This window comes from Augochlora pura, chromosome 11 (assembly GCF_028453695.1).
Source record: "Augochlora pura isolate Apur16 chromosome 11, APUR_v2.2.1, whole genome shotgun sequence".
NCBI classification, from domain to species: domain Eukaryota; kingdom Metazoa; phylum Arthropoda; class Insecta; order Hymenoptera; family Halictidae; genus Augochlora; species Augochlora pura.
This window is the reverse complement of record NC_135782.1, coordinates 14,928,696-14,952,367: the sequence shown is the minus strand read 5'-3', so window position 1 is coordinate 14,952,367 and position 23,672 is coordinate 14,928,696. Positions and strand designations below refer to the sequence as shown.

The following is a 23,672-nucleotide window of genomic DNA, read 5'->3' as shown; positions in this document are numbered from 1 at the left end:
TTTCAAGTAAAATCGCGAAGCGAGACGTAGCAAGATCGAGTCGAGTTCTCCTTCGAGCAATAGTTAACCCCCGCCAACTTGGTGCGAAAACCAGGGAGCGTGTCTTAGGACCATCGCGAATCTTACACTACACTTACTCACTTGTAACAGACTGAAGTTGTTAGATTATATTAGTTTACTTTCAATTCAGTGTACAAGTTTTATTTCATTCCATCTCCCAGTTCGAGTCAGTTGTTGGTAACGATCTCACAAAGATACACCTTTACCGCTCGAGGTGTATCTACAAATATTTCTTTTGAAGTTACGAGGCAAAATTAGAGTCAATCCAAAACCCCATTACCCAACTCAGGTGGCGACCCGGTGATGAAATAGGCACCGGCCAGTCCACGACCCCTTTTACCTCTACACCCAGGTGGCGACCCGGTGATGAAATAGGCATCGGCCAGTCCACGCAATCTCCTACCTTTACACCCAAGGCGGCGACCCGGTGATGAAATTGGCACCGGCCAGTCCGTGAACTATCCCTACACCTAGGTGGCGACCCGTTGATGAAATAGGCAACGGCCAGTCCACGAAATCCTCCCAAATTTTCGCACAAACTCATTTACCTCCGGCCACGTGTGCAGTGGCCCTCGGCTCGTAACAACCTCAAAAGTATATCAACCCAAAAATCTGGCTTATAATTATGAATAAATAAGTCGCGTTTTACAATGATCTCAGCGTGGTATATCGGCGCGTTGCCACTTCCGGGCAAGGATAACTGGAGCCAAACTCCTTGTGGCATTGTCTCGCTGTTACACGCTTCCATTCTTTTTCTGTTGCAGTGACAGCCGGTCAAGAACCACCGAGGACAATGTCGGGCATTATCGAGGCCTACAATGACGTCATGTACAACAGACATGGTAAAGTGTTATACAAATATATATATATAAACGTTGCCTGCTCTCTGCTTTTTATTACATAAAATGTATGCTTGAATTTTTTTCTTGTTTGCATTTAGTGAATCGATGAGAATATTGGGGAATTATATATGTTAAATATTAATGGGTTTGGAGAAATTATGTATTGTATATGTTGAAAATTCATATATATTTTATAATTATATTTATATATACTTTATTATTTATATTTATATATATTTTATTATGTATATTTATATTTATAGATATATCTTATTATGTATAAATATAAATATATATTTTATCATATATATTTATATTTATACATATATTCTATGACTTTTCGAATTACCAAATCTCCATAATTTTTAATAAATATATAATAATTGCCTTTACATGAATAAATAATAAATAATAGTAACAAAAGAGTAACCATAATAAAATGGACAGAATGTAAAAATAATTTTATAGGTTAGGAGACCAAAATCTATAGTACGATTCACGAATCCTCCATTTTCTTCTTCTGCTTCGTTTATGGCATTTGGTAAATTCTGTTTTAATGAAAATTGTTAAAGAAATATCAATGAAAAATAAATTTTGCAGACCCAAGGACCATCGATTGGTTCCTGATAAGGAATCCAGGACCATTGCTGATGATCCTAGCCAGTTACCTTTATTTCTCCATGTCAGCTGGCCCTAGGTACATGAGGGACAAAAAACCGTACGAACTGAAGTACCCGATGATACTATACAACGTCGGACAAGTGATCATCAGCCTGTACCTCTTCTACGAGGCATTGATAAGCGGATGGTTGTTCGACTATAGTTACACCTGTCAGCCAGTTGACTATTCGGATAACCCAAAGGCGCTTAGGGTACGTAATTACTGCTGTGATGCTGCTTGCAACAGATACTTGATGAATTTCAACCAGGGAAATATACGGGGTGTCTCAAAAGTTATTTAAAATTAAGAAATGAGGTTATGACAAGGTTATGTTAATAAGAGATGCTCGAGATAACTTGAAGCAACTTTTTCCTTAACGGAAATGCAATTCGCGCCTTTGTTTGCGAGTTATTAAGGAAAAACGGTGACCAATGAGAGGCGAGGTCGAGTAAACACCCACTTCCGCTGACTGGCGCGACAGCATCGCGCCACATGCTCTCGTCTCCCATTGGTCACTGTTTTTCGTTGATAACTCGTTAACAAATCCTCGGTGAAAAATTTTGTAAAGGAAAAAGTTACTTCGAATGACCTCAGGAAGCTCTTATTGTTCGATTTTGAGTAACTTTTGGGACACCCTGTATTTTGTCAATTACATGATCGTGTCAAATTACACGAATTCATACCGACAGTTCAGGTGAATATCAAAATATGTTTGCGTAGAGCTATTTTTATGCAACTTAGCTTAAATTAAAGCTGAAAGTGTCTACTTTAACCAGGGTTAATTAAATCACAATGTAATGACGAGATCATTTTGAAAAATTGAATTATGTATACGTCCCCAGCCTACAAAATATTCAAGGTGGCAACACTGGCAGCTCCATGCTTCGTACCTAACCTGAAACATTTCCCGCCACAACTCCTCCAATTATTTCGCCACATGGTCAACGTTAATCTCCGACGTTCTTCGTGTGAACATTAAATACCGAATTCGCGTATCCACGAGACAAAGAAATCGTGACAACAAGGTTAGGGTAAATATTAGCTTCCCGGCGTGATCATCGGGGGAAGGACAGTCCGCGGTCTCTCTTCCGCCTCGATTAAGGTCACCGATCTACCCGGAAGTCGCCGTTGGCATTGTCATTCTGTTTATGTTTATGCAGATGCGCCTCGCCGCGGCTCGTCACGCAACTCGATCTGCCATGGATCTGGAACAGGAACACCGTGCCATCTAGTCACGAATTTCGTAAACACCCGTGGTCCAATTACAGCTCTAGCACATCGTCGCCATTATTGGTCGGAACTTGTTCCATTGCCGTGAGACGCTAGCGCGAGAAGTGAAGGGGCGAAATATTGAATTCTCGTACGTTTTTAATCCGCGCGTCCTCTGAAAGTTACAGTCCTTGGATTCGTCCGGCCTCTCCGCGCGGACACTTTGTTGCCGGCCGTTGATGTATTTCTCCTTTGCGCCGCCGCGAGCCGGCTTCTTGCGCAATTAATTGGCCATTTAGCAAGATATGAAATGATCGAATGGATTTTCGCAACCGTGGGAAACACTGCGCCGAATTCCCTAGCGTCCAACGACCGGCATAAATTGAATTAGAAATTTGTCGATATAGAACTAGCAACAATTACAATAATCGGACATTGGTTGCCCACATTATCCATGTAGAACAGAGATATCGCGGTCGTTCTGATCACCCGGTATATTGAGTGCTGCAGTTTCGAGGTTAGGAAACTACTTTATCGACGGCAATAATTGATTGGAGATTTTTTGTAGTTTGGAGGTTATATTTGGTTGTGTTGCGAGTCAGATTGCGTTTATTTATGGCAAAGTAGAGTAACTGTTTTAAAGTGCACATTTCTAGCTTTAATTTAAGCTAAGTTGCTTGGAAATAGATGCAAAGGATCGTGTCTTAAAAATCATCTCAATATTTTCTTTTAAATCTTGTTGATCCCACCATATCAGAGGTCGATTTCTTTCAATTTTTCAAAATGATCTCGCCATTATATTGTAATTTCATTAACATTGTTTTAAAGTAGACACTTTCAGCTTTAATTTAAGCTAAGTTGCATAAAAATAGCTCTACGCAAACATATTTTAATATTAACTTGAACTGTTGGTATGAATTCCTGTAATTTTTCTCGTCTTCTCCTGGGTGTCAGTGGTCGGCGAACGGACTTATTACGAGACAAAATACAGGGTGTCGCAAAAGTTACTCAAAATCGGACAATAAGAGGTTCCTGAGGTCATTTGGAGTAACTATTTCCTTAACAAAATTTTTCTCCGAGGCTTCGATAACGAGATATCAACGAAAAACAGTGGCCAATGGGAGACGAGAGCATGTGGCGCGATATTGCCGCGGCCTCAGCGGAATTAGGCGTTGTCCGCTGTGTGGCTCGGCCGCGTCGCGCCAGCCGACATCGCCTCTCATTGGTTACCGCTTCTCCTTAATAACTCTTAAACGAAGCCACGAATTGCATTTCCGCTAAGGAAAAAGTTGCTTCAAATTACTTCGAGAATCTCTTATTAACATAACCTTGCCATAACCTCATTTCCTAATTTTAAATAACTGTTGGGACACCCTCTACAAATCATACATGATCTTTATGCATCTACGATCTTTCGAAATGTACAAATTACAAATTAAAACGAAACAATACATAAATAAAATCGTATTCGAAGAATTTATTTCGCGACCGATGTCCTGAAAATGAAATTATCATTGACCAAAGATGGATTGCACGTTCGCTTAATTTCTCCTCCTGGCAACCAAAGGCGACGGTCTTTTATTAAAAATCCGCGACATAAAAAAAACGACGCACCGTTTCCCGCCCGATTTTATCGCTTTACCGACCAAAGCCCGACTGATTACCGCGTGCTCCTCTAGATGGCGCGAGCGGTGCACCTGTACTTTCTTACCAAGCTGGTGGAACTGCTGGACACGGTGTTCTTCGTGCTGCGCAAGAAGAACCGTCAGATCAGCGTCCTGCACCTGTTCCACCACACGCTGATGCCGATATGCGGCTGGATAGGGTGCAGGTGGCTGCCGAACGGCCACGGCACCTTTCTCGGCCTTCTGAACACGCTCGTCCACGTGGTCATGTACAGTTACTACCTGTTGTCCGCGCTCGGCCCCCACATGGACAAATACCTCTGGTGGAAGAAGTACCTGACAACGATGCAGCTGGTCCAGTTCGCCTTCGTGTTCCTGCACAACATACAGATGTACTTCAACGGCTGCCCGTACCCGAAATTCATCATCTTCCTGCTCACCCTGAACTCGACGGTCTTCCTCTGGATGTTCGGTTCGTTCTATTACGAGAACTACGTGATGGACCGGAGGATCAAGGACAGCAAGGCGGGTACCGCCAGCGGCAACAGTAGCAGCAGAGCCAGCGACAGGAGAAGCAAAAGCGTGAAAGCAAACGGCAAAACGGATTAGAGAAGCAACGAGAACCGTAGCACAGATTTGTCCCTCTTACGCTTAATCCCATCGCTCGCTGGCGCCATCTGACGCCTAGCGACAGATGCCGAAGATCGTGCCCCACCCCCTCTCTCTATCGTTGGACGTACTTCACGGAGGAATGTTCGAGCACCACATTGCCGTAGAAATTTTGTTTACCTGTTCGCAGTGCGTCGCTTGTAACTATTTTCGAATCACTGCTATACAATTTTTTTTTCTTTTTTAACGGGTGGCAGTCTCCCCCTCCCGGCATCGACGAGAGTTCTCAATGAATAAATAGAATTGTTAATGATCGAATGAAAACTATTAACGGATCGATAGAATTTCCAATGAACTGATCCTATTTGTAACAAACGAATGGAATTTTTTTTGTACGGATTGATAATATCTTCTCTGATAGGTTAATTAAATTTGTAAAACACGAACACAGTTTGCTAAAAATAAGTAAAATACTATTTTTATTAAATGAATAAAATAATGAGCAATGTAGTCGAATTGATTTCTTCATTCGTATTTTTAATTTTTGTTGGAAGGAACGGTGAATCGTGATGGACGCTTTTCGGCGAGCATAAAGTGGTAATAATTATAATTATATGTTATTGTATCGTTGGAGAAAGATCTTAGTGTTATAATGATAGTATGAAAAATATAGAAAAAGGTATAGTGATGATAGGATACAGAAAACGATGCGATAGATCGACGGAACGCCCCGATCGATACGAGAAGGCTCACATACGCGGCTCACATGGTAATAAATCCATCCTTGTCGATAAAGAAGGAATCGATCAGAGCAAGAGTCGGTTATCGATCATTGCTCTGTCGATACATAAATCGGTCGGCAAAATAGATTTCTCTTATTTACTGTGTTCCATTTGAAGTGAGCTGCAAGGCTTGTCGGTCATTGCTTGAGTGACTCGTGTGTTTTAATATTATGAAATTTTATAATAATATTATGTCTGGAAGAAGGTCCATGCTTTCTAAAGGGTCTTCTTGAAAGAATTTAGTAGAGTTTGAACTTGAAATTTGTATTCGCTTCTATTTAATTCTGGATTTATCTTTTTTAAAATTTGTTTTATCTTTCTATTAAATTTGAGTCTGTCTTTTTTTTGTTAGGGTATGAACTTTTAAATTTCTGATGATTTAAATTAGAACATTGCTACTGGAAAATTGTCTTGAAATGAAGAAAGTTGTTAAGGGTGTATCTAAAGTCTGTATATGCTAGCATAAATGATATTAGTAATGATATTAGTAATAATATTAGTATATATATTAATTATTTATTATTAAATATTTTCTATTTATTTTATAAATTATTTTGTAGATGTTTCAGTCAAGATTTGTTCGTAACACTGATTTATTGCTTTTTTGAGGTGAAAGATTTCGAAGAGTCATCTATTTCTACGACGTAAGAGTTACTAATGTGGGACCTTCGAATTGATTAGGTATTATATATAAGTAGCCTGTTTCATATTAAATCGACCTGTCTTTGATGTCAGACTGTTTCCATTATTAAGCAATTGACTATCTATTATATTATCGAAGTTCGAAGTCCGAGTATCGAGTTTCACGATTCGAGAATTGACTCGCGAGTTTCGAAGATCGTAGTTCGAGGTTCGAGGTTCGAGATTCGACTATTGAAGTTCAAACTCAAAACTCGCAATTTGAATATGGAAAGTTGAACCTTGAAAGTCGAATTTCTAAATTCGAATCTCAAAAATTGAACCTCGAAACTCGAATCTCAAAAATTAAACCTCGAAACTCGAAACTGAAAACTGAAAACTCGAACCTCGAACTTCAAACCTCAAAACTCGAATGTCAAAAGTCGAATCTTGAAGCTCGAAAATTGAACTTTGAACTTCGATAATCGAACCTCGAAATTCGAATGTCAAAAGTCGAATCTCGAAGCCCGAAACTCGAAACTTGAAACTCGAACCTCGAAACTCAAATCTCGAACTTCGAACCTCGATTTGATATGTAACATTTTTTAATCCTAAAAGAATCGATTTAAACAAATAGGTTCAAAATGGAAATGTTTATGGAATCCCTAACGAAGACGTTTCTTAAAATAGAAATTACTTAATATTATAAATATTATAAATTAGTAAACGGAAAAAATCCTGGTTGCAGTTACTTTCGATCGAATTTCGTAATCGTTTAAACGATCTATCGATCGTCGGTCTCCAAAAGCCCACGTGGCAATGTCACTATCAACAACGTTCATACGGATATGTATTTGGTTATTTACCGGTCTGGTGTTTCGTCATGGTTAAGGGTCACGACCAAGGGACCCACGTGACCTCTCCATCCGCTTCATGCTAAAACTGTCGCTCGGTGGTATTGGCATTGCCGAGTATGGTAATTACACGCGGTGCATGACACGCATATTAACGGCGATCTATTGAACGGGACGAGATGACACTTGGAATCCATTCACGCGAGATAATTACAACGAAGCTGTGCTACAAAACAAAACGCGACATACGCGTCAGTAAATACCACGTGTCATTTAGGCTAACAATCAGTTCCGTTTCAGTTCAAGAGCGAATTTCAGAGACAACTCTAGTGGATTATGGTAATTGTTTATTTAAATACCGATATTTTTTATTTTGTTGACAGTTAGTTGATATTAAATAATTATTTAAATAGAGTACGATAGTTTACAGTACTGGACTATAGTAACTGTTTTTTTAAGTACCGATATTTTTTTATTCTCATGACAGATATCAGATTTACTTTTTGGAATCTTGTATGATATTGTATAATGCATTGATAGTTGGTCAGTATAAATTACTGATTAAAATTTCACTCTATTTCACTGTATTCAAGTCTATTCTACTCTATACTACTCTATGTTACTCTATACTGCTCTATTCTACTCTTTTACACTCTATTCCAATTTATTCCACTCTGTTAGAGCTTATTCTACATTATACTCAACTCTATTCCATGTAATTCCAATCTATTTCACTCTAGTCTTTTCTATCAAAATCTACTCCCACTCTGTTCAACTCTATACTGCTCCATTCTACTCTACTCTATTTCATTCTCTTCAACCTTATTCTAATCTATTCCACACTATTCTGCTATATTCAACTCTGTTACATCATGTTTCACTATAATGTGCTCTATTCTACATTATATTCTACTCTATTACACTCTATTCAGCTCTATTTCACCCCATTCAGCTCTATTCCACTCTATCCAACTCTATTCCACTCAATTATACTCTCTTCTACTCAGTTACACTCTATTCGACTCTATAGTATATCATTCTACTCAGTTACACTCTATTCGATTCAATACTTTATCATCCTACTCTATTTCACTCTATTCTGCTCTATTCTACCCAAATAAAATATAAACGCAGCTCGATGAATATTTAGCAAGAATGTCTTAACTTTTATGACAAACAAGCAAAACGGTAATACCTCCGGCTTAATTTCTTATGGAACACCCTCATACCTTTCAGATCGCGTAATAAACAATTGCGCATTTAAAAATTATATTTCCGATTCGCGTCATTGTGTCACATCGCACTTCCACAGGTCGAATTAATGCGACGGCGTCAAAAACCGAGTACACGAAGACAATCGAGTCTTCGTATTTGCAGCACTCGTTTCCGGGAAAATGCGATCGCTGCGAGAAAGAGAGAGAGAGAGAGAGAGAGAGAGAGAGAGAGAGAGAGAGAGAGAGAGAGAGAGAGAGAGAGAGAGAGAGAGAATGCGCGAATAACTCGAGCGAATAATTCGCCTTGTCGTCGGTGACGGTGTTCGTTGTTCACGCGCAGCTAACAAATTCGATAACAATGGAATCCATTGTCCGGTCTAATCGTTGATGTACAATCCTTTGTTGCATAATTCCCGTAGACGGTGCCGTGCATGGGAAATAGGATGCACGCGAACGCTACGCTAGGGACGATGCTACCGCCATCGCGAGCCGTCTTGTTCGTTCGCTCGTGTGATCTCTGCGCGACACGCATCATTCGACGTATTAATTCACAGTCACGGTTTCTTCGTTTTTCGCAACGCGAATATATCGTTCCATGATGTGCTACGGGGAAATTCTTAGGCGGAACACCGATCGGTGTGTGCTGGTTCATTCGGGAGGCGTCACCGCGGACAATTGTTGCTGTCACGGACTTTTGCAATTAACAGGTATTTGTCTGGTAATTTGTTGCATCGTTATTTACAAAGTTCCTGCATTTTTTGGCACTATTTTTAGAAATTATGTGGTGTTTATAAAAACAACGTAACTCGTTAAAAATTAGATATTTTTTTATTGATGTTTACAATTATACCACCTTGAATTAAAATAATTTCTATTTAGTAGAATATTAGAATTGATTTTATTTGGAAATAAAAGAATAAAAATCAATTATTTTCTGTAATATAAAAACGACGAATTTAGTGCGATCAAAAACATTCTTCTCATAATAATTGCGAAGAAAATGGTACGGCAAAGGGTTAATTGCCTCGAGTCGACTCGTGTCCTTCGAGATGCAACGTTTTTTTATTTGCAAACAATGGAGGAGGTCGTTGACCGAGCGATATCAGCAGCTCAGCGATATAGTAACGCTCATCTTGCAACGTATAACTGTCACAATAATTATTTAAATATGTAAATAATTAATATTTATTTTTAACACAATATGTAAATAATTATTGTACGTACATTATTGCATAATTATTTCTATATATGTCATCTATTTTTCATACGGCGACGTCGATATAACGAGATCGAGACGCCGAAATTGTGTTCGAACGCTTTAATCACATTTCAGTGGCAGCAGATATCTGAAACACTGCCAAATCGGATGGCGTTCTTATGGGAAATTATTATTATATGCATCGTTTCTTTCGAGAGTTGAGCGCGTACATTTTCTGTTTTTTTTTTCGGGAATATTAGAGATGAGTATGTTAGTAGATTAAAAAATATCAATTAACACGTTCTATGCCGAGCTATTTTTACTCGACTCTTCACTCTAGTCATTTGTTACTCTATTAAAACTTGCTATATTATCTGTAATTATTAATAATCGTATATAATAATGAAACGAATTCATTACGACCCATTCTTGTGGTGGAAATTAATTCTTTAATGCTAGATTTGTTATAAACTATTTTTAGCCCATTAAATAAATATGCAAGCATGTACCATCGATGGTACACGTGGCACGGAATGTGTTAATAGTGTGGCATTTGTTGTATGTAATATGTGATGCGTATGTATGATGTATAATGTGTGATATGTGAGATATTATATAGTTTGTGCGATGTACGATATACGATTATTCTGTATGATATAGAACACAGAATATATTACCTTAACATACTGTAGAGTATAGAATACAGAGTATACAACCATAATATAGAATATAGAATATAGGATATAGAATATAGAATATAGAATGTAGAGTATAGAGTATAGAGTATAGAATATAGAGTACAGAATATAGAAAATAAAATATACAGAGTATAGAACAGAGAATATAGAATACATATTAATACAAAACACATATAACATAGAACATGTAGAATAATCCACTTAATATACAACACCGTAGTATACCATAGTATAGTACATATACATTACCGTACCACCATCGTCAGCATTATGCCCGCTTTCCGTTCACGGATCAATGGTCGTGTGTTTTAATTAGTCAGCTGGACAAAGGTAAACACGGACTTTAAAACACGCGGGAAAAAATTCATGAACTTCTTAGTATTCCGGACCGAAAGGCGTCGTCGTGTGTGCCCCTCCCCCCAAAGCAAGAAAGTTCTGTTTCTCGTTCGGCAAAGCCGTTAAATTTTTAACACTCGTCTCCGTGGAATAGATTCGCAACGTTGATTTTAGGTTGGGCCGTCCCATTTCCTGGAATGTCGCGCCGCTCTTGTTCCTTCGGCGATAACATGTTTCTCGGAAGAGCTGACGTCGAGGAATCCCCTCGCTGAGCGAGTTGCATTGTTTGCGCCGATGCACTATAGTATTCGGCGTTGATCAAAGCTCGTCGGCGTTTCTAAGCCATGGTGGAAAATTAGAGGTGTTAGAAGACGATAGAGTAAGCTTTTAGTGTGTAACATTGATCTATATAGATTTTTGGTTTATATATTTATGATTAAATTTGTTCATATTTATATAGGGTGCTCCATAAGTTCCTTTCTGATTTTTAAGCGAATTCAATTGGGTCTGGAATAAGTCTAGACTAAGTCTAGGCTAGGTTTAGACTAAATCTAGACTAAGTTAAGATTAGGCTAGGTTTGGACTAAATTTAAACTAAGTGAAGATTAGGCTAGGTTTAGACTAAATCTAGACTAAGTCAAGATTAATTCAGGATTATTTCCAGAGTTTATGCCACGTTATAGATTTTAGTTAGATCTAGGTTAAGTCTGGACTATGTCCAACATAAGCCAGGACTAATTTCAGATTTTTTCCCAGCTCTTAAGTCTCAATTAGATCTAGATTAGCTCTAAACAAGATCTATATTACATAAAGATTACAGTAAGGTAGAATAAAGTTGAATAGAATGGAAAACAGAGTAGAATAGAGAGGAATGAAATACTATAATATAGAAGAGAGTATAATAGAGTGGAATAGAGTTAAATAAATCGGAATTACATGAAATAGAGTAGAGTATAATTTATAAAGGGCTCTAGTAGAGTGGAATAGAGTAGAATAGAGCAGTATAGAATGGAATGGAGCTGAACAGAGTGGAATAGAGCAGTATAGGGTGGAATAGAGTAGAGGAGAGTGGAATAGAGTTGAATAGAATAGAATAGATTGAGACGTAATGAATTAGAGCGAAATAGATTGGAATAGCATGGAATAGAGTACAGTATAGTTTAGAATAAGCTCTAACAGAGTGGAATAGAGTGTAACGAAGTTGAATAGAGCAGTATAGAGAGGAATAGAGTTAAATAAATTGGAATTACACGGAATAGAGTAGAGTAGAGCAGTATAGAGTGGAATAGAGTTGTATAGAGTGGGATACAGGAGGAGAAGAGAATGGAATAGAGTTGAATACAGTAGAATATATTGAGCTGTAATAGCATGGGATAGAGTAGAGTTATAGTGTAGAATAGACTCTAACAGAATGGAATAGAGTGAACGAGAGTAGAATGAAGCAGTATAGAGTGGAATAGAGTGAAAAAAATATAGGGAAGAGTCGAATAGAATGAATAGAGTAGAAGAGAGTATAATAGAGTCGAATAAAGTGAAATGGAGTGGAATATAGCTGAATAGAGTAGAACATAGTGGGATAGAGTCGAATAGAGTGTAACAAAGTGGAATAGAGTCAAATAGAGTGGAACAAAGTGGAATGGAGTCAAATACAGTGGATCAAAGTGGAATAGAGTCAAATACAGTGGATCAAAGTGGAATAGAGTCGAATAGATTGGAATGGAGCCGAATATAATGTAGAATTACCTGGCATAGAGGTTACCGTGATCACGAAGGCGGTTCCTCCAGAGCACTCCAGGTTTCTCCACTTCCATTGCACTGCGGTTGAGCTGATCCTTGCGAATATCCCTAATGTGGATATCTCGGACGTAAAATTTTTGTTCGTCGAGAATGGGCAATAACGTATTGAAATCAAGCATATCAGAGTAAAATAGAGCAGAATAGAGTGTAGTAGAGTAAACGAAAATATAATAGAGTGGAATATAGTGGAATAGACTGGAATTACGCGGTCCATAAAGTCAGCATCCACTATCTCGCGCCCACTATATCGCAGATGTTCATCGAACCTGCTCTCTTTGTCACACATAACGATTCGCGGAAAAGTTTTCGCCTAATACTTCAGCTAGTATTCTAGTCCCACTTTAGCCGTCTTATCTTAACTCCGAGGAAATGAGGGATACCTGCCTGTCAGTTGTTGCAAACTTTTTTCTCACCGGAAATGTATTCTACGTCTTTTATTCATATCTATATAGAATAAAATTAGAACATAACAATAACGAGGAAATTTATCCACCGAACGTCACTGAATTCATCGAAAACTATTCACCGGAAATTGCTTTCCATCGCGAGCCGTCTGACATGCCCTTGAACCGGGTGGTGACGCGACCGATCCGTCAATCTTATCGGTCCCTATAAAACAAGCCCGCAACAATAGTTTAACCCTTTGCGCTCGTATGTCTACTCTCGGCCACCAAAGCAATTTATTTATCTTTTTTATTTTTAGATAAAATTAAAACTTATTATTGCGTTACATATGTCTAAACATTAAAACGGAGTTAATAAATTCTTTTTCCTTCTTTTATTATTGTTATCTTGCTACTGTCCACTGAGAGAAAATTAATTACGACCAGCATGACTTATGCATAAAATTAATACGACCGCAAAGGGTTAAACATCGGACGACAGATTTGTCTCGAGGTCGACGTGGTGCGCCTCGTCTTTACCTAGTCGATGCAACAACCCGGAGGGGAGGTGGATGTTTGGTCGATCAGGCGGTCGTTTTTCCACGGTGTTTTTTTGCGATCGGTGTACGCGATCGTGCCTGTTGGCAGTTGCACGACAGATGGAATCGTTTCGAAAATAAAATCAAGATCCCCATCACCCTCCGGAAGCCGCGTGTCACGCATACATACGCGTACGGGGCAGCGCGTGTCCGATACGAGGGCCCTGATCGAGCTGAAATAATTTTCATGTCACCGTGACGTGAGGAATCGATGGTTCCGATTAAAATATGGAGCGCTCGAAATTACAGGAGCTGATGAAGAAACGCGATGGAAAATCCGGACGTTTTGGAGAGATTTTTATAGATACGATTATTAGGTGATCTCAGGAATCAATCATTTCGAGATTGCGAGTGAATTTTAAGACACCCTGTACATGCAAATATGTATTGCAAATTCAGTTAATGTTTTAGTTGATACATATATTTAGTATGCAGTGTTTTTTTGTGTTTTATTTTGCAATGCCAAATTTTACAGATTAGAGTTTTATTAATAATAATATATAGTTTTCATGGTAATATTAATTGTTTTAGCGATAGTATATACTAAGAATAATAATATTAACAATATGATATTAACGCGTTTTTTAATCAACCTCAATTGGCAAAGTTGAGGTTATGTCAATCGTTCTGCTGAATTTTAGCGTTCAGACTTTTATTAATATTAATATTAAGCTTTAATAATAATAGTATTTATTTTAATAGTAATATATGTAACTAATAATATATGTAACTAATAATGTTACTAATAATATATATTAATAATAATATAATATTTTATATCGCCCATGCCAGATAAAATAAAACAAAACAATTTTGCGCAAACAAATACACAGAATAAAATCTCCCTGTATTAACGCTTTCATTATCCAACCCTAACCGGCAAAGCCAAGGTCACAGCACAACAGGTCGTCGAATTCATCGGCAATAACTCTGCCAAATAAAAAAATATAAAACTCCATCTAAAAAACGCCAAATTAATCTTGAAATATCTTTCGAAGAATATTCGACCATTTTCGATCGACTTGATAGAAATTTCCTATTCGCTGGGAAATGCGGTGGCGGGGTGGGGGCGGTCAACCGTGGTTTCGGTGTTTTCTTACTAAGGTCAACTGAGACCGTCCACCGTTGCCGGAAGCAGGTCAAAGAACGCGGCGATCTGAATTAAAATATAATAGCGACGATCACAACACTGTAGCTCGCACAGAGGAAACGGTTTCGTCCGAGTCAGTTCCGAGTTGCCGAGTTGTTGAGCTCGATCGGTCAAACGGAGGATCTACCCGGTTCTCTAAGGCGCACCCGATCCCTTCTTCGCGCGACACGTTCCGGTCACCGATGTCCACGAGCTCGACGAGACACGCTCGTTAAGAACGAACGAACTCGTCGATCGTCGCCGCGATCATCAAACAGATTCACGATCACCGCGGAGAATTACGCGATCCGCGAGTGCTGCACGTCGGCGACGAACAACTAACAGCCAGCGATACAGCGACTGCACGGACATCGCCATGGCTACTTTGCTGAGACGGTTCTACCATGGGTATCGATACATCAACGAGGAGCTATCAGGTATCGTCAGTAGACCACGTGATTCAGAAAAATTTTTGAGGACGTTGCTTTTTTTTGGGAAAAAGTGTTGTTCACTTTTTGGATCATTTTTACGTCGAGTAATTTATTGCCGATAGGGGATTGTACTATTGTCAAGTGCGTTCGGTTTTGTTGTATGCAATGAGTTCTGGATGTCTTAAAGAGGATTGTTTTATTTACAAATTAAGTTGAAATGTTTCGAGACCTATAATGGACGTTTTTAAGACCTATAATGGACGTTTTTAAGATGTCTATAGGACGTTTTAAAGATGTCTAAAGAAAGTTCCAAAGAGGTCTAATGGACGTTTCAAAGACGTCTATGAGACGTCAACAGGACGTTTTTAACACGTATAAGAGACACCTAAAGAAAGTTTCAGAGACGTTTTAAAGATGTCTAATGGATGTTTTAAGACGTCCGCAGGATGTTCTAAAGACGCGTTAAAGACATATAGAGGACGTTTTAAATACGTCCAGATTATATTTTAAAGATATCTAGAGACATCCAGTGGAAGTTTTAAAGATGTACAAAGGACGTTTTAAAGATGCACAAAAGACGTTTTAGTGATATATAGAGACATCCAGAAGTCATTTTAAAAAAATATGGAGGACGTTTTAAAGATGTCTGTAGATATACAGTGGACGTTTTCAAAAAGTATCAGAGGCCTTTTAAAGATGTCTATAGATATCCAGTGGATGTTCCAAAGATATCTAAAGACGTCCAGAGTACATTTTAAAGATATCTATAGACATCCAGTTGATGTTTTAAAGATGTACAACGGACGTTTCAGTGATATATAGACACATCCAGAACATATTTTAAAAAGGTTTCGAGGACGTTTTAAAGATGTCTCATGGATGTTTTAAGACGTTCAAAAGATGTTCTAAAGACGTGTTAAAGACATATAGAGGACGTTTTAAATACGTCCAGAGGATATTTAAGAGATATCTAAAGGCGTCCATAGGACGTATTAAAGATATCTAAAGACGACCAGAGTACATTTCAAAAATATCCAGAGACATCCAGTGGACGTTTTAAAGATGTATTAGGGCGACCGGAAAGTAATGTCGTTTCTGCGCATGTTGATATTTGTTACTCATTTGTTAGGTTATTATGTATTTCAAAGGCGTGCTAAAAACAGTTTATGGTCAGAGTGACTAGTGTTCGCGTAAATAATAACATCTTAAACCTTTTTTGGAATTTACGGTGAAATGGCCAGCCAAATACTAGAAGAGTTACATATCTGGCATTGTATACTTTTTGAGTTTCGCAAGGGTAGTAACGCAACGGTTGCCACCAAAAACATTTGCGATGTTTATCCAAATGTATTAAACGTTCGAAAATGCCAAAGATGGTTTTTTAAATAGTAATCCGGTAATTTCGATCTTCCCGACTCGTATATATCGGGAACACCAACAACTTTAGACAATGACACGTTAAGGGCGAAGGTGGAAGCAAATCCACGTGAAACAATTGAGGAACTGTCAAACACTCTTAAACAACCTTGGTCAACCATCCAAGAACATTTAAACTAGATTGGTAAAGTAAGCAGAGCAGGTGTTTGGGTCCCGCATAATTTGTCGGAAGAAGTTGTCTTCTTCAGCTAACTGATCCAACACAAGCAACTTATCACTTCAGTGGCACCATACAGAAGCGTTTTTTGATCGTTTGATCGTTGGAGATGAGAAATGGGTCCTATATGATAACTCAAAACGTAAAAGGCAGTGGCTCTCTCTCCAAATGAATCGCCACGAAGTACAGCTAAGCTAGGTTTACACCCCAAAAAGGCGCTTTTGTGTGTATGGTGGAGTATTCGCGAGATTGTTCATTTTGAAGTGCTAAAACCTGGACAAACTGTCTATGCAGATCGTTACTGTGAACAGTTAGATCGAGTAAATCAATCTTTAATTGAAAAATATCCAGCGGTCGTCAACGGAAAATGTGTTATTCTGCAACACGACAATGCAAGGCCGCACCGCGCAAGACGAACCTTGCAAAAAATTGATGAATTGGGATGGGAGGTGTTGTCTCACCCATCCTACTCACCCGATATTGCGCCATCGGATTTTCATTTATTCCGATCGCTACAATATTTTCTAAGTGGCAAAAAATTTGAAAATTCGAATGATGTCCAAAATGCAATCTCCAGATATTTTCATCAAAAACCAATTGATTTTTATCAATCCGGCATTGAAAATTTGCATACTAGATGGTAAAAGGTTGTTGATAACGAGGGTGATTACATTATTGATTAAAAATAAAATCTTGCTAAAAATTTATATGTTTGACTTTAATGTAGAGAAACGACATTACTTCCCCCCCCCCCCCCTAATACAGAGGACGTTTCAGCGATATATAGAGACATCCAGAAGACATTTTTAAAAAGTATGGGGGACGTTTTAAATAATATCTGATGACATCCAGAGGGTATTTTGGAAAAGTGTAAAGGATGTTTTAAAGATGTCTATGGATATCCCGTGGACATTTTAAAGATATCTATAGATGTTCACAGAACGTGTTAAAGATGTATAAAGAACGTTTTAACGATATCTAAAGACATCCGGAGAAATTTTAAATATGTTTAACCACATTTCATCTGACATCTCTCAAACGTCCCACACCAGACGTCTCCCAGAAGTCATTAAATACGTCATTAAATGTTACATAATATATTAATTAACATGTGGACATACGCAAATAAATTCCACCCACGACATCACATAATTACTTATGTCACTCGACGAAATGATTTCCAAACAATTATGAAAATAATTTAAGCATGTCATTAAACTATTCTGCTTTCCAAAGATCCTAGGACCCAGGATTTCTTTCTTATGGACTCCCCATGGGTAATCTTATCCACAGTGGTCTTGTACCTGTACTTCGTGCAGGATCTAGGCCCGAGCCTAATGGCGAAAAGAAAAGCCTTCAATCTGCACAGGGTGATGCAGGTGTATAACGTCGTGCAGATCGTAGTTTGCACGTATCTAATCTACAAGGTATGTCACGGATCAACAAAAGGAGTGGAATACAGTTAAATAGGGGGGAACAGAGTGGAATAGAGTCGAATAGAATCGAATAGAGTGAAATAGAGTCGAATAGAATAAAATAGATTGGAATTGCATGGAATAGAGTTGAATATAGTGTAGAATAAGCTCTAACAATCGAGTGTAACAGAGTAGAATAGGCTCTAGCAGTGTAGAATAGAGCATAATAGAGCTAATAGAGCAGAATATAGTTGAATAAAATAGAGCGGAGTAAGAAGAGAGTATAATGGAGTGGAACAGAGTAGAATATAATGCAGAATATGCTATAAGAGGGTAATAGAGTGTAATAATGTACGATAGGGCAACACAGAGTGGAATAGAGTAGAATAGAGCATAATACAGCAGAATGTAGTTGAATAAAATAGAGCAGAGTAAGAAGAGAGTATGATAGAGTGGAATAGAGTAAACTATAATGTAGAATAGGCAATTACAGAGTAAAATCAAGCATAAAAGACTAGAATAGAGCAGAATAGAGTGTAGCAGAGTAGAAGAAAATATAATAGTAGTATAATAGTAGTTTGCACTTATCTACCCTACAATGTATGTCACGGATCAAACAAAGTCACAAAATGACCAACGAAGACCTCAACCACATGGCATCCTCTAATCTCTTCGTGATCATTTCAGGCGATGATCCTGTCCTGGTTGGTAGACTTCAATTTCATGTGCCACGTGGTCGACTACTCGCCTGATCCGCGACAGATCGAAGTAAACTGATGTCATTTTCACATCCAAATCATGGATCGCAGATCGTGACAACGTCGCATTTCCCGGTTTCAGATCGCCAGGACTGTATGGATGTACTTCATGGTGAAGGTGTTTGATCTGCTCGACACGGTGTTCTTCGTTCTACGGAAAAAGGAGAAGCAAATCTCTTTCCTGCACGTTTACCATCACGCTGGGATGGCGTTCGGAACGTGGACAGCCGTCAAGTTTCTACCGGGCGGACATTTTATCTTCCTGGGTGAGGCCGATGTTTGGAGTGACCCCGTTCGATTATTTGTGATAACGTTGCCGACGGTGCTTCTAGAGTCTCGCGTGACAGCATGGCAGAATCGTTGTAACACGATTTTAGTGAGAAACTAGGTTGCGACGATACATGGGAGCTTGGAGAATGGCTGCTCTTTATCTGTGGAGGATGTTAGAGATGATGTTAAATATATGATGTTAGAGATCATGTTCCTAGATACCATTGGATTGGTATAGTTAGTACTGTGCTGTAGAAGCTGATATTAGAGCGTAGTAGTTACTGCTGGATTGATTTAGTTCATAACAGACTGTACTGACTGATATTAGACTCTACTAGCTAGCGCTCAAATGCATTGAGTAGATATCAAACTGCACAGACTGATATTATATTATACTAGTTACTACTAGACTGTATTAGCAGATATGAGAATGTATTGAGTAGACTATTTTAATTACTACTAGATTGTACCAGCAGGTATCAGAATATACTGACTAATATTAGACTATACTAGTTACCATTAAATTGTACTAGCAGATATGAGAATTTACTAACTCATAGTAGACTATTTTAGTTACTACTAGACTGTATATCAGACTGTATAAAATGCTATTAGGCTGTAAAAACTGACATCAGACTGTACTAACTAATATTCTACTAGCTAATACTAAATTATAGTCAGCAAGCACTTATAGACTGTTCCCAATAATATTGGACTGTACCAGGCGCTACTACAGCGTAGTAGCTACTAATAAAGTATAATAGATGGTACTGAAATGCACTAGCTGATAATAAACTGTAGTAACTAGCACTAGACTAAATTAGAGTATAGTAGATAATACTGAACAGTATCAGAAGGTACTAAACTATACAAATTACTACTACTAGTAATTATATACTATTATATAATTATTAATATTAAATAATACTAGTCTGTATTAGATTGTACTAGATAGTACTGAACTGTATCAGAAGGTACTAGAATATATCAACTATTACTAAACTGTATTAAAGTGTTCTAGATAATACTGAAATACTACTAGTTAATAATAAGCTGTAGTAAGCTGACCATCAAACTGCAGTAGAGTGGACTAGATAGTACTAAACTGTATCAGCTGATGCCAAGCTACAATAACTGCTACTTAACTGTATGATAATAGTACTGAAGTGTAACAGCTGGTACTAAACTATACTACCTAGCCTTAGACTACAGCATTTAAAGCACTTCTAAGCATTCTAACTAAACGTTCTTAACCACTGACGAATCCACCGTTTCAGGCACAATCAACTCGTTCGTCCACGTGGTGATGTACAGCTACTACCTGGCGACGTCGTTCCGCATGGACGGACCCTGGTGGAAGAAGTACATCACCCAGCTGCAGCTCGTCCAGTTCTGCTTGCTGCTGTTGCACGACCTGATCTTGGCGTTCCATCAGGACTGCGGGTTCCCTAAATGGACTGTGGTAGTGCTGATACCGCAGAACCTGTTCATGATGATGATGTTCGGCGACTTCTACTACAAATGCTACATCAAGAAGCCGCAGCGGAAGTCCAGCCAGAACGGTGTCGCCGCGGAAGCGACGAACGGGAAGCTGAAGCACAGTCAGTAGGGAGACGTCGCGTGGCCACCAAAGCACGTCTCCAGGGCACGTCGCCGTGAACCACGGTCCGCCCGAAGCCACCAGGAACACCCAGGGAACACACACAGAACCGGTCGCGAACTACTTCCACCCACGACTCCTCGGACAGCTGATCGCCCACGCTGCGCGAACGGCAAACGTTCGCGTCATTGCTCCGAGTTACAGTTAGCCCGAGACTTAGGGGGACATGGCCATGACCTGGTACTGATGTCGCGAGTCATCCGGCGCCAAGGCTGTACCCCATACGGCTGACGCGTGTTGGATCCGCGCCGCATCGCATTGCTTGTCTTGGGAGATGATCATCCCGATTGTTCCTGGACTCTTCTTTCTCCGATTTTCTTTTGAACCGTGGTAGACACACTGATAGAGGCTCCTCTGCTGTCTGATCTTTTAGACCGGTATAGACGTGAGGCTGTTTTGTGCGAGGATAGCTCCTGGTTCTATTTGATGCTCCCCTTACATCTGAAATGCAATAGCTATGTGGTTATTTCAGATGAGGATAGCTCCTTGTTCTATTTGATACTCCCATTACTTCTGAAATGAAATAGCTATGTGGTTATTTCAGATGAGGATAGCTCCTTGTCCTACATCATGATCCTCTTACTTTCAGACTGCAATAGATACGAGACTATTTCAGATGAGGACAGCTCCTTGTTTGACGCTATGGTCCCCTTACTTCTGGATATTATCGTCAATGAGACCACGATGTACAGTACTATCTCCTTGTCCTCTTTGATGATCTTCTTAATTCAGGACTACTACTTTTGACTATTAGTCTTGGCTCGAGAATTTTAGCTCCTTCTTCTGATTTATGAACCTCTTATTTCTGAGCAATGTCATCAATGAGACTACGTTAGACACTTCTACCTCCTTGTCTCCTTCGATGATCTCCTTACTTATTGGCTGTGTTACTGACGAGTCTAGACAGTTCTAGGTCCTCGTCCTACATTCTGATCCCCTAGCTACTTTACAGTGATATCAATGAGACCCTGTTGAACATTGCAAACCCCTTGTTCTATTTGATCCCTTTGCTTCTAGATTGTTTTAGAGATGAGACTTCAGTAGACATGGTTAACTACTTATTATAGTTGATCCTATTGCCTCTATATTGTGTGTGTGTGACATCCTCACTTCCCTCTACTTCTGGACTGTTTTAGGGATGAGACTACAAGATTAACTGCTTATTCTATTTGATCCTATTGCCTCTAAACTCTGCTTGAGACGAAGATCTACTAGACATCCTCCTTTGCTTATCCTGTCCAATCCTCTTGTTGAAACTGTATTAGAGATGCGTTTAACATTAGACACTCTTCCAACTTTCTTATCTTTATCTTTTAAATTATATCAAATCTGAAACTACGTTAAACCACACTGTACACCTTCCTCGATAGATTCTCTTGCTCATCGACTGCTTTATCTCTTCACCTCATAATTTCCTTCACAGTTACAATACCTAGAACTTCCTTGACAGCAACAATACCTCAAAAGAAAATTTATATTTATCGTATGCCTGCATTTAGTTAAACCATTAAATATCGACGACAACAGAACAGAAAAGAACAGAAAAACATTCAAACTTAACCCCTTGGCATTTTCTTTACAATTATTACGATTAGAATAATTTCGATCGCACTAACTTCTCCGAAGAAAAAGGAATTTTATTATTTTATATCAACAGCAAATTCTTATAAATCTCCATCACGAGTCTGACACTCGTTAAAGTATGGCAAGGAGTTAATAAGTCGTTAGAATTCTCCATCGTGAGTCAGTTTATGTCAAAGTACGGCAAAGAGTTAAGGAGTTAAAGAGAATCCCTTATTAGAGACACCGCTACTTAGTTAATCCGATTGGTCTTCTATCTCCCCGGTTATTCCAGAAGAGAGACCGCACCAGACGTTATCTCCTCGTGCCATCTGATCCCATCGCCGCTGTACCGTGACAAGAATATGACAAAGTGGGGCACTTCCATCTCCGGCTGTCCGATTCTCTTCCTGGTACAATGTCCAACGCTTCCTTATTCGATTCTCCGGCACCGGAGACCGTGACCGAGCCCGGCGCAGGACGAGCGTGGAACGGGTTAAGCGGAGAACGGAGAAAGGAGCGACCGTTTCGGGCCAGCCGTGGCAACCTTGAAAAAGATTCATGAGCCCGTTCACGGCAAAATACAGATCTCTCTCTCACACACTCTCTCTCTCTCTCTCTCTCTCTCTCTCAATCTCTCTATCTATCTCTTTCTTTCTCTCATTCTTGTATTTAAGATCGTTCATCATCCTCTCGCTATTTTATCGCCACGCGTGCCAGGTACACACAAGCGCACGATCCCTTCTGCTCGACGACAGGACGAAACGTTAGTGTAATAGAATAAAAGAGCGTTAGCATGTAAGAAAGAACTTGTCGCACAGTTACTCTCACGTTCGAGGAACTGAAACGATAATCGCGGTAGCCGCCTGTTCACTGAAGACAATAAAAAAACTATCCACTGAACGATCCTTTTAAGTGTTATCTGTTTGACGAGAGATGTTTCAGAGATGTTAAAGGACGTTTTTAAGACATGAGAAGGACGTCTAAACGACGTTTTATAGGTGTTTTAAAGGTTGTGAAAGATGACTGAAGGATGCTTCAGAAAGGTGTAAAAGATGACTGAAAAATGCTTTAGAAATGTGTAAAATATGACTCAAAGATGTTTCAGAAATTTGTAAAAGACGTATAAAGGACGTTTTAAAGACGTTCACAGGACGTCCTAAAGTTATCTAAAGGACGTTTTACAGATGACTAAAAGACGTCCTGATTTGTAACAGGAGAGGACTATAACCCGTTTCTAGATCACTCGTAGACTGTTCATAAGACGTTCGAGATGTCTCAAAAGACGTTTCTAAGCCGTTTTTGAAACGTTTGTCATGGTACGTCTTTAAACTGTCTGTTATTGGACATCTTGAAGACCTTTTAGAGAC

At 39.0% G+C, this 23,672-nt stretch overlaps 2 protein-coding genes, 1 long non-coding RNA gene and 1 other non-coding gene across 4 annotated transcripts; 3 read left to right on the top strand and 1 right to left on the bottom strand.

Annotated features, from left to right (window-relative positions):
- Positions 1–823: 823 nt before the first annotated feature.
- On the top strand, positions 824–5,516 carry LOC144476949 (very long chain fatty acid elongase AAEL008004). Its single transcript, XM_078194297.1, has 3 exons — positions 824–902; positions 1,503–1,774; positions 4,452–5,516. Exons 1-3 carry the CDS (start codon positions 854–856, stop codon positions 5,004–5,006), a joined length of 876 nt encoding a protein of 291 aa, XP_078050423.1. The 5' UTR covers positions 824–853; the 3' UTR covers positions 5,007–5,516.
- Positions 5,517–9,160: 3,644 nt separating this feature from the next.
- On the bottom strand, positions 9,161–13,079 carry LOC144476950 (uncharacterized). The gene is made up of 3 exons (XR_013495125.1): positions 12,450–13,079; positions 9,699–11,043; positions 9,161–9,620 (listed from the first exon to the last, which is right to left on the bottom strand). It is a non-coding gene; the product is annotated as an uncharacterized LOC144476950 (long non-coding RNA).
- LOC144477402 (U1 spliceosomal RNA) lies at positions 12,442–12,607 on the top strand. The gene has a single exon (XR_013495188.1). It is a non-coding gene; the product is annotated as a U1 spliceosomal RNA (small nuclear RNA).
- A 1,587-nt stretch (positions 13,080–14,666) lies between the features above and the next one.
- Positions 14,667–23,205, top strand: LOC144477020 (very long chain fatty acid elongase 7). Its single transcript, XM_078194420.1, has 5 exons — positions 14,667–15,051; positions 17,876–18,066; positions 18,742–18,822; positions 18,895–19,078; positions 20,360–23,205. The coding sequence occupies exons 1-5, from the start codon at positions 14,991–14,993 to the stop codon at positions 20,689–20,691; spliced, it is 849 nt and encodes a 282-aa protein (XP_078050546.1). The 5' UTR covers positions 14,667–14,990; the 3' UTR covers positions 20,692–23,205.
- Positions 23,206–23,672: the final 467 nt, after the last annotated feature.